General features: G+C 42.4%; 2 protein-coding genes across 2 annotated transcripts in view; one reads left to right on the top strand and one right to left on the bottom strand.

Annotated features, from left to right (window-relative positions):
- Positions 1 to 352: 352 nt before the first annotated feature.
- LOC311100543 (uncharacterized protein) lies at positions 353 to 4,819 on the bottom strand (the record flags this gene model as incomplete). Its single annotated transcript, XM_084141452.1, has 4 exons — positions 353 to 365; positions 3,528 to 3,625; positions 4,192 to 4,298; positions 4,774 to 4,819. 4 exons carry the CDS (start codon positions 4,817 to 4,819, stop codon positions 353 to 355), a joined length of 264 nt encoding a protein of 87 aa, XP_083997578.1.
- Positions 4,820 to 11,879: 7,060 nt separating this feature from the next.
- LOC311100402 (AMSH-like protease) overlaps positions 11,880 to 13,652 on the top strand; it is a 28,211-nt gene continuing 26,438 nt past the window's right edge. The window contains exon 1 of the mRNA XM_084141293.1: positions 11,880 to 12,005. The gene's annotated coding sequence lies outside the window, so the exon portion shown is untranslated. The remainder of the gene's footprint in view (positions 12,006 to 13,652) is intronic.

The raw sequence follows: 13,652 nt of genomic DNA, 5'->3' as shown, positions 1-13,652 counted from the left end.
GGTATTGGCAGTAACATAGCCTGTACTTTTATTGATTAAAAGTCCCGCCAAAGCCTCAGTATAAAACGTCCCCTTTCATCTTAACGGCTTTGGAACGCATTAAATCATGAACATGACATCAAACGTCCTTGTCAATCACAAAGCTTCATAGAAATGCTTTTACTGCATTTATTTTCTCCATCTAAATGTTCTGTATGTAGATATGTCCTTGAGCTGTGCTTGTCTATTGTCACAGAAATGTATTGACTTTGACAGGTAAATATTTAAAGGCCCTATATTTAGCTAATAAATGATGAGTTAATATGCATAAATGTATAACTTAAACTACAAATCGCTAGAAGGCTATCTGTCATCAGCCAAAATAACTGGTGGGGAGTTTGAAAGAAGAGAAAGTGCACAATGGTGTGATCACATTGGCTGGTGATAATATTTAGGTGGGTGCTTATATTTTTTCTATTCCACACATGTACAAGTGTGTATTAAAGGTGTTTTTTGCATATCCCAACTCCCCCTGAGACACCCTCGGAGAGTGGGGTCACGGCCAGGGTCTGCCATTATCAACGGCGACCCTGGAGCAATTAGGGTTAAGTGCCTTGCTCAAGGGAACATCGGTAAATTTTTCACCTTGTCAGGTGATTCGAATTAGCGACATTTCGGTTACTGGCCCAACGCTCTAACCACTAGCCTACCTGCAGTCCAGTAATGTTGATACATTTACTGCAGAACTGCGTCTGCTAAATTATGTAAATGTAATATTTAGCCAACGAATGATGGGTTAATATGAATGAGCTTCTTCAGCTACACATAGCCTCTCTTTTCCAGATGAGCCCCTGCGCAAAAAAACCCAACATGACATGTGGATTGAAAAAGCAACTTTCTCAAATGATCCTACAGGGGTTAATCCACCTTAGATTTATTTCTTTACACGATCGGAAAAAGCAGATTCTACGGTTTCTAAACCATACAAGCTCTATTTTAAAATATCACTTTTTTGTTATATGACAGCCGTTCTTTGGGGCATTCTACAAGGTGTTGGAAACGTTCCACAGGGATGTTGGTTCATGCTGATGCGATGGCATCACCCAGTTGCTGCAGATTGGACAGTGGAACATTCATGCTGCGAACAGCCCATTCCATCTCATCCAAATGATGCTCTATTGGGTTGAGGTCTGGGGACTGCACAGGCTGTAATGTTCCAGGCAATGTTTTTCCACTCCTCAATTGTCCAGTGTTGGTGATCACGTGCACACTGGAGCCACTTCTTCTTGTTTTTAGCTGATAGGAGTGGAACCCGGTGTGGTCGTCTGCTGCAATAGCCCATCCGTGACAAAGATCGATGAGTTGTGTGTTCCGAGATGCCGTTCTGCACACCACTGTTGTACTGCGCCATTGTTTGTCTGTTAGCTTGCACGATTCTTGCCATTCTCCTTCAACCTCTCTCATCAACGACTTGTTTTCGCCCACAAAACTGCCGCTGACTGGATGTTTTTTGTTTGTAGCACCATTCTAGGTAAACTCTACAGTCGCGGTCAAAAGTTTTGAGAATGACACAAGTATTGGTCTTCCCAAAGTTTGCTGCTTCAGTGTTTTTAGATGTTTTTGTCAGATGTTACTATGGTATACTGAAGTATAATTACAAGCATTCCATACGTGTCAAAGGCTTTTATTGACAATTACATTAAGTTTATGCAAAGAGTCAATATTTGCAGTGTTGACCCTTCTTTTTCAAGACCTCTGCAATCCGCCCTGGCATGCTGTCAATTAACTTCTGGGCCACATCCTGACTGATGGCAGCCCATTCTTGCATAATCAATGATTGGAGTTTGTCAGAATTTGTGGGTTTTTGTTTGTCCACCCGCCTCTTGAGGATTGACCACAAGTTCTCAATGGGATTAAGGTCTGGGAAGTTTCCTGTCCATGGACCCAAAATGTAGATGTTTTGTTCCCCGAGCCACTTAGATATCACTTTTGCCTTATGGCAAGGTGCTCCATCATGCTGGAAAAGGCATTGTTCGTCACCAAACTGTTCTTGAATGGTTGGGAGAAGTTGCTCTCGGAGGATGTGTTGGTACCATTCTTTATTCATGGCTGTGTTCTTAGGCAAATTGTGAGTGAGCCCACTCCCTTGGCTGAGAAGCAACCCCACACATGAATGGTCTCAGGATGCTTTACTGTTGGCATGACACAGGACTGATGGTAGCGCTTACCTTGTCTTCTCCGGACAAGCTTTTTTCCGGATGCCCCAAACAATCGGAAAAGGGATTCATCAGAGAAAATGACTTTACCCCAGTCCTCAGCAGTCCAATCCCTGTACCTTTTACAGAATATCAGTCTGTCCCTGATGTTTTTCCTGGAGAGAAGTGGCTTCCTCGCTGCCCTTCTTGACACCAGGCCATCCTCCAAAAGTCTTCGCCTCACTGTGCGTGCAAATGCACTCACACCTGCCTGCTGCCATTCCTGAGCAAGCTCTGCACTGGTGGTGCCCAGATCCCGCAGCTTAATCAATTTTAGGAGACGGTCCTGGCGCTTGCTGGACTTTTTTGGGTGCCCTGAAGCCTTCTTCACAACAATTGAACCTCTCTCCTTGAAGTTCTTGAATATCCGATAAATGGTTGATTTAGGTGCAATCTTACTAGCAGCAATATCCTTGCCTGTGAAGCCCTTTTTGTGCAAAGCAATGATGATGGCACATGTTTCCTTGCAGGTAACCATGGTTAACAGAGGAAGAACAATGATTTCAAGCACCACCCTCCTTTTAAAGCTTCCAGTCTGTTATTGTAACTCAATCAGCATGACAGAGTGATCTCCAGCCTTGTCCTCGTCAACACTCTCACCTGTGTTAACGAGAGAATCACTGACATGATGTCAGCTGGTTCTTTTGTGGCAGGGCTGAAATGCAGTGTAAATGTTTTTTGGGGATTAAGTTCATTTTCATGGCAAAGAGGGACTTTGCAATTAATTGCAATTCATCTGGTCACTCTTCATAACATTCTGGAGTATATGCAAATTGCCATCATAAAAACAGAGGCAGCAGACTTTGTGAAAATTAATACTTGTGTCATTCTCAAAACTTTTGACCACGACTGTAGACACTGTCATGCGTGAAAAACCCAGGAGGGCGGCCATTTCTGAGATACTGGATCCGGCGTGCCTGGCACCGACGATCATACCTCAAAGTCGCTTAGGTCACTCATTTTGCCCATTCGAACATTCAATAGAACAGTAACTGAATGCCTCGATGCCTGTCTGCCTGCTTTATACAGCAAGCCACGGCCACGTGACTCACTGTCTGTAGGAGCGATCCATTTTCGTTAACAGGGTGGTGTACCTAATAAAAAGATATGTGTGTTGACCGTGATCATGGCAAGGGAATGTAAGTGTGTCTGTTTGAACAAAATAACAAACTATTGATTTCATTTGCATGGCACAGCCATGTAGTCAATAGGCTACACAGACCAGTAACATACAGGTTAGAGAAGAGATGAAAGAGCTCAACCATAATGCACTTTGCAAAAACGGCCTCATACTTGTTTTTTATTGAAACGTCTGCATTTTTCTCCAGTAGCAATGGAATGAGACTGTGACTTTTCCTCTGACAGGCATAGTAAAGCCCAGTGTTTCCCTGCTGAAATGCACAGTGAACACAATGTTAAATGTCACAGAGAATGATCAGTAGCGAATCGTTCTAATATTCAACTACTTAATCTCACTACTCACATAGTCCACAGTGTCAACCTCCCCTTTAGTGCTCAAAACCAGATTAATTAGTTTCACATTCGTCCTTTGCTTGGCATGAGGATAGCAATCATCAGGCAATCCAGGAAGGAGAAGGTTCTCTATGCAGTGTAGTCCTCTGTTTCTACAGGCAGACAGAGGAAGAGAGAGCATGGAAACTTTCCACAAGACACCCAGTTTTGTCAGGGTCATCATTGGTAACACTAACATGTTCCTGCATGATTCTGTATCTTTTACTAAATTGCATCACCTAGGTGAGGAACAATTACAGCAAAGTAAATGGTACACTTGATCTGACAGTCTACTTGTTACCTAGTATTTACATAGAAATTACATGGTGAAATAGTAACTAATAACTACTGTTTGTGTATTTTGGATTCATTGAAACACGCATAAATAAGAGGTTCGAAGTTACACAACTACTATCCAAATGTCTCAGAACTGCACATCCAGTACCTTGTTCCTTAGAGCTACATCTGCATTCAGGTCCAGAAGGTACTTGACCACTCTGATGTTTCCACGTCTGCAGGCAGCTATTATTGGTGTATCGCCAGATTCCCCATCTTGAATATTTAAAGTCTTTGCGTATGAATGTGGTACACCTTATGAAGGTCGTCATCGTAGGCAGCTTGGCAAATGGGCTGCAGAGATGAGCAAATGGTTGAGTATAAAGTGAATTCATAAACAAGTTAATGTATTTGTATGTATTGTAAATCAATGCATGTTGATTTGTCTTGATTTCATACCTGGGTCAAGGGTTTATTGAAGGATAAACAGATCAACAATGAAACAATGCCAACAACAAATACTGTAAGTGAGCCTACTGCTGTAATCAGACCAAACCCTTTTGTGGCCAAGACCATATGTGTGACATATGAGCATCATAACTGTACCAGGAGTGGGTCGCAGTTCCGGAGCGACCCACTAGGTGCCATCCTCCGACAACCTTAGGCACCTCCTCACTCACAGTCTGGACTAATCAGTATCCTATTGGTGTCACCTGTGTCTACCTGTTCACCTGTGTATTTATGCCCTCACTTCCCTGTGTTCCCTTGCTCAGGCCAAAGCATTTGTCCAAGTGCATACCGCCGCAAATCTGTCAGAGGAGGTGCAGAGGGGGAGAGAGAACACGAGAGAGGAGCATCATGGAGTGCTGAAAAGGAGGGAGGATGTAAATGATGCGTTTAGTGCACCATTTACCAGGGCAGAGGTGAAAAGAGCAATAGGTAAGGGTGGGTTAACTTCACCTGGGAAAGATGAGGTGTGCTATGTTATGTTGGCCCATCTTAGTGATGTGGCACTGGATAAGGTATTGGTGTTGTACAACAGAGTGTGGGAGGAAGGGAAACTACCAGGCAGTTGGAAGGAGGCAGTAGTGGTACCAATCCGGAAGCCCGGGAAGGATCCAACGAAGCCAACAAGCTAGCGGCCTATAGCTTTCACATCACATGTATGTAAGATTATGGAACGTATGATTACGGAGAGGCTAACTTACTTCCTGGAGAGCAGGGGGCTAGTATTGCCATATCAGAGTGGGTTCAGGAAGTGTAGGGGAACTATGGATCCAGTGCTCTGCTTAGAAGCAGAAGTCAGGAAGGCTCAGGTGAACAAGGAGACTGTTGTAGCTGTCTTTTTTGATGTGGAGAAGGCGTATGATATGATGTGGAAGGAGGGGTTGTTAATCAAGCTTGATATTATTATTATTATTTTTTTTATGGGGGTAGGAGGAAGAATGTACAACTGGATAAAGGACTTCCTGTTTGGAAGGTCTATCCAGGTGAGGGTGGGGAAGTCTTTATCAGGCAGCTACTTGGTGGATAATGGTACACCCCAGGGGAGCGTGATTAGTCCTCTGTTGTTCTCAATCATGATCAATGATGTTTACGCTCAGGTACAGCCGGATATAGGGAGGTCGTTATTTGCAGATGATGGTGCCTTATGGAAGAGGGGAAGAAATGTGCCATACATAGTCAGGAAGGTACGGGAAGCAATTGATGAGGTAGAGCGGTGGGCATTAATGTGGGGATTCAGGTTCTCTGTAGAGAAAACTCAAACAGTGTTCTTTACCAGGAGGAAGGTGGGAGATGAGGTATGCTTGAGGTTATATGGGAGAAACTTGGAGAGGGTGGGGGCCTTTAGGTTCCTTGGGGTATACTTTGATACTAGACTGACCTGGGCAGAACACACTGAGAGAGTGGTGGGAAAGTGTAAGAAGGTGCTAAATGTGATGCGCTGTCTGACGGGGAAGGAGTGGGGGGCTGAGCGTTCCTCATTGAAGACCATGTATGTTGCATTGATCCGATCTGTAATAGACTATGGAAGTATAGCATATGGTTCGGCAGCCCGTACATCACTGGAAAGGCTAGATGTCATACAGGGGCAAGGACTCAGAATATGTAGTGGGGCGTTTCGGATGTCCCCAGTGGCTGCATTACAGGTGGAGATGGGGTTATGCCATTGCAGATTAGGAGACAGAAGCTGGCAATGAATTATTGGGTCAACCTACAAGGACATGGGGTGTCTCATCCTGCGAAAGGGATTTTACAGGCATGCTGGGAACATGAGCGAAGACCGAACACAAGCTTTGGGTGGGTGGGTAATACCCAGGCGAAGGAGATGGGACTGTATGGAAGGGAGTTTAGTCCAACGGTAGTTATTCCTGTAAATCCACCATGGCTATTCCCGCCTCCAGTAGTTGATCTAGAAGTGTTGGATAGACTACAGAAAGATAGGGAGGGGGTTGATCCAGCTGATTTCTTTAAAAGGTTTTTGGAGACTTATTTGCTCCGCCTTTCTTTTATCGTGATAAGTCCATTATTTTGTATTCTGGCTTCGGGACCACCAGTAAAGATCCTTGTTTCACCATCTCTGCCTACTGTATATCCTGCACCGCACCTGGGTCACACCTCACACCAACCTTTACACATAACAGGTAATTCCTGTCTCCGTTCAGTTATAGCCGTGAGACAGCCAGCCCCTCCTTAGGTCACTACCTTTCAAAAACACAAATTACACCTGAGCGCAGTCAAATACAGACCATCTCCGGTTTCTGTCAGATGGCTAGTGAAATCCCATAGCCTATACAGATGCCATATCTTAATTTGATCATCCTGTTGTTGCAAACTTGTAGTGCATTTGAGGTTTGAAAAGGCTTCTAAAGTTTGTAAATCGAACGAAAAGTGTATCAACCACTACAAAAAATGTCAATTAATTATAATCTACATAATAATTCACATTTCCTGTTGCTGCAGGATTATTTTCCTGCTATAGCAAACTGGCTCAAATTAAGATCCTATATATGTATGTGTACAGCCAACACTTCCCTAATTAACAAGACAATACATCTGTGGGAGACCCCAAGTCATAAAGAGCATTCTGCACCCATCCACTATCTCTGTCTATGGACCACCAAAACACAGAGAAGAAAAATAAATAAGTCAGACTACATATAAGATTTCCCTCACCTGGTCCAAGAAAACAACTATACCAACCCATTACTCCCAGTAGGCTATTAGATGATGTAATGAATAGAACAATTAAAAAAGTTGTGATGAAAGTCTGTCTGGCAGGCCTATTATTATGAAGTGTTTGACCTATTTTCTTGTATTTGCCAACGTGGGACAAAACTATCTCAAATAGTTTTTTTTGTAAGTGTAGGCTACTATTTATCCTATTATACATGCAATTAATAATGTAAGTAGCCAACATGATGTGTTACAGTGGGGGAAAAAAGTATTTAGTCAGCCACCAATTGTGCAAGTTCTCCCACTTAAAAAGATGACAGAGGCCTGTAATGTTCATCATAGGTACACGTCAACTATGACAGACAAAATGAGAAAAAAAAACCAGAAAATCACATTGTAGGATTTTTTATGAATTTATTTGCAAATTATGGTGGAAAATAAGTATTTGGTCAATAACAAAAGTTTCTCAATACTTTGTTATATACCCTTTGTTGGCAATGACACAGGTCAAACGTTTTCTGTAAGTCTTCACAAGGTTTTCACACACTGTTGCTGGTATTTTGGCCCATTCCTCCATGCAGATCTCCTCTAGAGCAGTGATGTTTTGGGGCTGTCGCTGGGCAACACAGACTTTCAACTCCCTCCAAAGATGTTCTATGGGGTTGAGATCTGGAGACTGGCTAGGCCACTCCAGGACCTTGAAATGCTTCTTATGAAGCCACTCCTTCGTTGCCCGGGTGGTGTGTTTGGGATCATTGTCATGCTGAAAGACCCAGCCACGTTTCATCTTCAATGCCCTTGCTGATGGAAGGAGGTTTTCACTCAAAATCTCACGATACATGGCCCCATTCATTCTTTCCTTTACACGGATCAGTCGTCCTGGTCCCTTTGCAGAAAAACAGCACCAAAGCATGATGTTTCCACCCCCATGCTTCACAGTAGGTGTGGTGTTCTTTGGATGCAACTCAGCATTCTTTGTCCTCCAAACACGACGAGTTGAGTTTTTACCAAAAAGTTATATTTTGGTTTCATCTGACCATATGCCATTCTCCCAATCCTCTTCTGGATCATCCAAATGCACTCTAGCAACCTTCAGACGGGCCTGGACATGTACTGGCTTAAGCAGGGGGACACGTCTTGCACTGCAGGATTTGAGTCCCTGGCGGCGTAGTGTGTTACTGATGGTAGGCTTTGTTACTTTGGTCCCAGCTCTCTGCAGGTCATTCACTAGGTCCCCCCGTGTGGTTCTGGGATTTTTGCTCACCGTTCTTGTGATCATTTTGACCCCACGGGGTGAGATCTTGCGTGGAGCCCCAGATCGAGGGAGATTATCAGTGGTCTTGTATGTCTTCCATTTCCTAATAATTGCTCCCACAGTTGATTTCTTCAAACCAAGCTGCTTACCTATTGCAGATTCAGTCTTCCCAGCCTGGTGCAGGTCTACAATTTTGTTTCTGGTGTCCTTTGACAGCTCTTTGGTCTTGGCCATAGTGGAGTTTGGTGTGTGACTGTTTGAGGTTGTGGACAGGTGTCTTTTATACTGATAACAAGTTCAAACAGGTGCCATTAATACAGGTAACGAGTGGAGGACAGAGGAGCCTCTTAAAGAAGAAGTTACAGGTCTGTGAGAGCCAGAAATCTTGCTTGTTTGTAGGTGACCAAATACTTATTTTCCACCATAATTTGCAAATAAATTCATTAAAAATCCTACAATGTGATTTTCTGGATTTTTTTTGTCTCAATTTGTCTGTCATAGTGATGTGTACCTATGATGAAAATTACAGGCCTCTCTCATCTTTTTAAGTGGGAGAACTTGCACAATTGGTGGCTGACTAAATACTTTTTTCCCCCACTGTATGTTTATGCATTCAAATTTGGGTCACACTTTATTTGGATAGTACGGATATTCCATGTAGAGGCTCTACAGATGGTCATATTATCAACAAACTATCTGTTGATAAGCAACTGCTTGCTAAGGTTACGGTTAGGGTTAGAATAAGGGTAAGGGTTAAGGTTAAGGCTAGGGTTAGTAAATAGCAGTGGTGGCTGGTGGCACTTAAAATGGGGAGGATGGGCTCATAGTCATGGCTGGAACGGAATGAATGGAATGGTCTCAAACACATCAAACACCTTGATTTCTATGTGTTTGATGCCATTCCATTTACTCCTCTAGCCCCTTCTGGTAGATAGTTAGTTGAAATGTTACTGGACTACCCAAATAAAGTCTTACCCAAATTTAGAAGTACATTTATTTAGTAAACCAGATTATATCTGGTTATAGGCTAAATGTCGCAACAACTGCATTCTCATCGACGGGGCTGTAGTGGAACAGGTTGAGAGCTTCAAGTTCCTTGGTGTCCACATCACCAACAAACTATCATGGTCCAAACACACCAAGACAGTCGTGAAGAGGGCACGACAAAGCCTATTCCCCCTCAGGAGACTGAAAAGATTTGGCATGGGTCCTCAGATCCTCAAAAAGTTATACAGCTGCACCATCGAGAGCATCCTGACTAGTTGCATCACCGCCTGGTATGGCAACAGCTCGGCCTCCGACCTCAAGGCACTACAGAGGGTAGTGCGTACGGCCCAGTACATCACTGGGGCCAAGCTTCCTGCCATCCAGGACCTCTATACCAGGTGGTGACAGAGGAAGGCCCTAAAAATTGTCAAAGACTCCAGCCACCCTAGTCATAGACTGCTCTCTCTGCTACCACACGGCAAGCAGTACCAGAGCGCCAAGTCTAGGTCCAAAAGGCTTCTTAACAGCTTCTACCCCCAAGCCATAAGACTCCTGAACAGCTAATCATGGCTACCCGGACTATTTGCATTGTCCCCCCCTCTTTTACGCTGCTGCTACACTGTTTATTATCTATGCATAGTCACTTTAACTCTACCCACATGTACATATTACCTCAATTACCTCGACTAACCGGTGCCCCCGCACATTGACTCTGCATCGGTACCCGCTGTATATAGCCTCCCTACTGTTATTTTATTTTACTGCTGCTCTTTAATTTTATTTTTGACTTAACACTTTTTTTTCTTAAAACTGCATTGTTGGTTAAGGGCTTGTAAGTAAGCATTTCACTGTAAGGTCTACACCTGTTGTATTCGGCGCATGTGGCAAATAAAATTGTATTTTATTTTCTTTCATCTGCAAGTCCCGACATCTGCTTTTCACTGGAATATGGTTTGTCTTGAATGAACTGTTTTCATGAACTGACTTCTGATTGTGTTCTTTCACCCTTTCACACGAGACACCAACATCGTTGACCAAACAGAGTAGTCCTTTAAATATCATAAAGGCAGAGTTACCTCAGGTGCAAGAAGGTGCGTCTACTTGGCTACACCTGGCAATCCACCTGCTATGCTGCCGAGGGGCTAGCCTACTATTGTAAAGTAGGCTACTGAAACTTGATTAGCCTATGTCTGAGACTAAACAACTAAGAGACTAAAATAGCCTACAAGGCCATTAAACGTGTTTAAATGACAGCTCACCTCTGAATACACTTGGTGCATTCAAGACAACTGGGAATTCGGGGGAAAACGCGGTCAAATAACATCAGTGATCTTCAGGTCGGAAAGTCGGAGCTCTAGAAAGATGCCGAGTTCAAAACAACAAGGGACTGAGAACTAGGAACTCAGACATTTCCGACTTCCGACTTCAGTGCATTCAAGACAACTGGACTCTGAAAAAAACAAGCTTTGACTGGGAAAAATCGTTTTGAATGATCATCCAACTCGGAATTCCATCTTGGAAGCTCGGGCATCTTTCGAGAGCTCCGACTTTCTGACCTGAAGATCACTGACGTGTTTCCTAGACTAATATTTCCACAGCCGACTTCTTCATTTTTTTTTAGGCCATAGTAGGGTGTGGCTTGTTGGATTATTTAATGATTCATCATTACCATAGATTATAACTTTTTTCAGGTGTGTTTAATGACCATTTTTACGAACATACATTTGCCTACACAAACCGTATTAGGCTACAGTTGGTCTATTGCTATGCTAATTTTAAGAAGTTAGAATAGGCTATGGTATAGGCTACTATTTACTTTTATGAAGTTGATACTTCACACAGTTCCATCACAGCACAGACATTTTTTTGGAAAAAGGGCAACCTTTAGCTGCTGAACGTTGCAGCTAGAAATGCCCTGAATAGAGCCGATGTGATTCCTTATTGTACATGTCAGAGAAGCATGTTTGTTCTACAGAGCCTATTTCTATCTGAACGTTCCAAAACGCCCTGCAGGTGTCGTAATGTAGGTTACGCCCTCTGGTGAAGGAGTTTGATTATTACACCACACTTATTTCCAATGCACACCATTTTAATAAGAATCACCTCTGGTGACTATTCAGAATGCACTGTTAAGTAACTGTATGTCCAAAATCATGTTTTGCTATAAGCTTAATTATTGGACAAATTATAATGAAATAGCTTCTTGTTGGTCAGTCTGTAGATTTCTGTATTTCTCTTTTCCCTCCACATGTTTTTATGATGGCAGTGTGTCAAGCGCTGCTGTTGTGTGTGCGCCATGAAGAATCTTCTTATGAATTACAGGATGCAAATGCTGTTGCCTGTGTCGAAGCTGTAGGGCATTTTCTATTTTGTCCAGTAGTGTGCTGGAGTCGATTTTCCTCTCCACCCCTTTTATGTGTAGTAGGACACATCCCTTCATAGCGACAACTGCTGCTGTCACCAACATCACTGCGCCGATGTTATCATAGGAGGACTGGATAACAATCTCTTTCGCCTTATAGGACATTGGATTTGAAAGACAGCTTTCAGCCATTTTATCACCGGTAAACTTTCGCTCTTTCTATCCCTTTTCATTTTGAACAATTACTTCATGAATTAGGTTTACAAAAGCTAAATACGCCAGGTTTGGATAAGATAGCAGTGGCTTTTATTGACGCCAGTTTCTTGCTTTCACACTCAATTCTAGCGTGTGACGACAGGGATGCAGAGTTTGGGGAAAGCAAATAAACTGGTACGCGTTTTGAACTATTTACATGGTTTATCAGTCTACTGCACGTTAATCTGTTAAATCAAATATCTTCTTTAATTTTCCAGAACCTACACGGTGTAGCCAGTGATTGTGTTTTTATTAGGGAGTGAGTATCATTCATAAGCTCCTCCTCCCCCCCTTAAATTTCCTGATGTTGCAAAGCTGGTGAAATGTCCAGGAATTGGTTTTAAATCACAAACAAGAGGTCGAATAGAAGGTGCTATATTGCTACATGGAATCTGAAAAGTTCAGTGTAGACAAAGTGATGATCGATTGTAAAGATACAATGTTGCTGATGAGACACATTCCTAATGTTGACATGTAGGCAGTGATTTTCTCATTATGTTGACACACATGGCTATCAACAGAGGTTGTACTACTAGCTAGTGCCAGGTGCATCAGCTTACCAAAGCATACAGGAAGCACACAGACAAGTCTCAGTTTGAGAGAGGTAAGTTACAATGTTCATTCAAATGTTTCATTTTGTTTCAGATGAATAGTTACCTACTTTCTATGTCTATAGATTCACTGTGACTTTTGTTATTAAGATAATGTTATGCTACTGTAATAACGGGTATTAGATAGCCTACTGATATAATGGACCATTATCCTAACAATAGTACAGTGACTCAAATACAGTATGCTGCCCTACAATGCAAGCACATGCTATAAAAAAAGGTTTTGGTTCCTGAATCTGTACCGTATGCAAGTCATATCTTGAAATAGCCTACCATTTTTATTGTGCAAATTCAATTAAAGGAAAGACTCGAATCATTTTGATGGAAATACAGGTTCATTCAGAAAATAGGACCTGTCAATAAAATGTGTTCTGTTGTTCCCTGGAATATTGACTTAGCATCTTAGGTATGTTGTAAACAACTTTTAGCTTTCTATGCCTTTCCATTCTCAAGCAACATTTTAATTGTGTTGGTTTGTTGTCCTTACTGTACTGTACCATAGAAAATAGTACTGAAAGTAAATAGTACTAACAGAGTAGAACACCTTACTCTGTTAGTTTCCTGATTGGTTCTTTCTCACAACTCACATTTGACCAAGCATAATTTTAGGATTAATAATAGGATCTGTACTTATCTTTCATAATTATTATTACGTTTTTTATCAGATATTATGCATTTTACCACGATTTCCACAACAATCAACACAAAAATTATTATTACTGCAACAGTTTTAAAAGTCCAGAAAAGTAATAAACAAATAAATAATAAATAAATAAATAAAAATGGTACCCCCTTTTTGATCTTGTCTCATCGCTGCAACTCCCCAATGGGCTCGGGAGGTTGAATGTCGAGTCATGTGTCCTCCTAAACATGACCCGCCAAACCGCGCTTCTTAACACCTGCCCGCTTAACCCGGAAGCCAGCTGCACCAATGTGTCGGAGGAAAAACTGTTCAACTGACGACCGAGGTCAGTCTGCAGGCG

This window comes from Coregonus lavaretus, assembly GCF_964263955.1.
Source record: "Coregonus lavaretus genome assembly, chromosome: 25".
Classification (NCBI taxonomy): Eukaryota; Metazoa; Chordata; class Actinopteri; order Salmoniformes; family Salmonidae; genus Coregonus; species Coregonus lavaretus.
The sequence above is the reverse complement of the archived record's forward strand: the minus strand, read 5'-3'. Positions and strand labels throughout refer to the sequence as shown.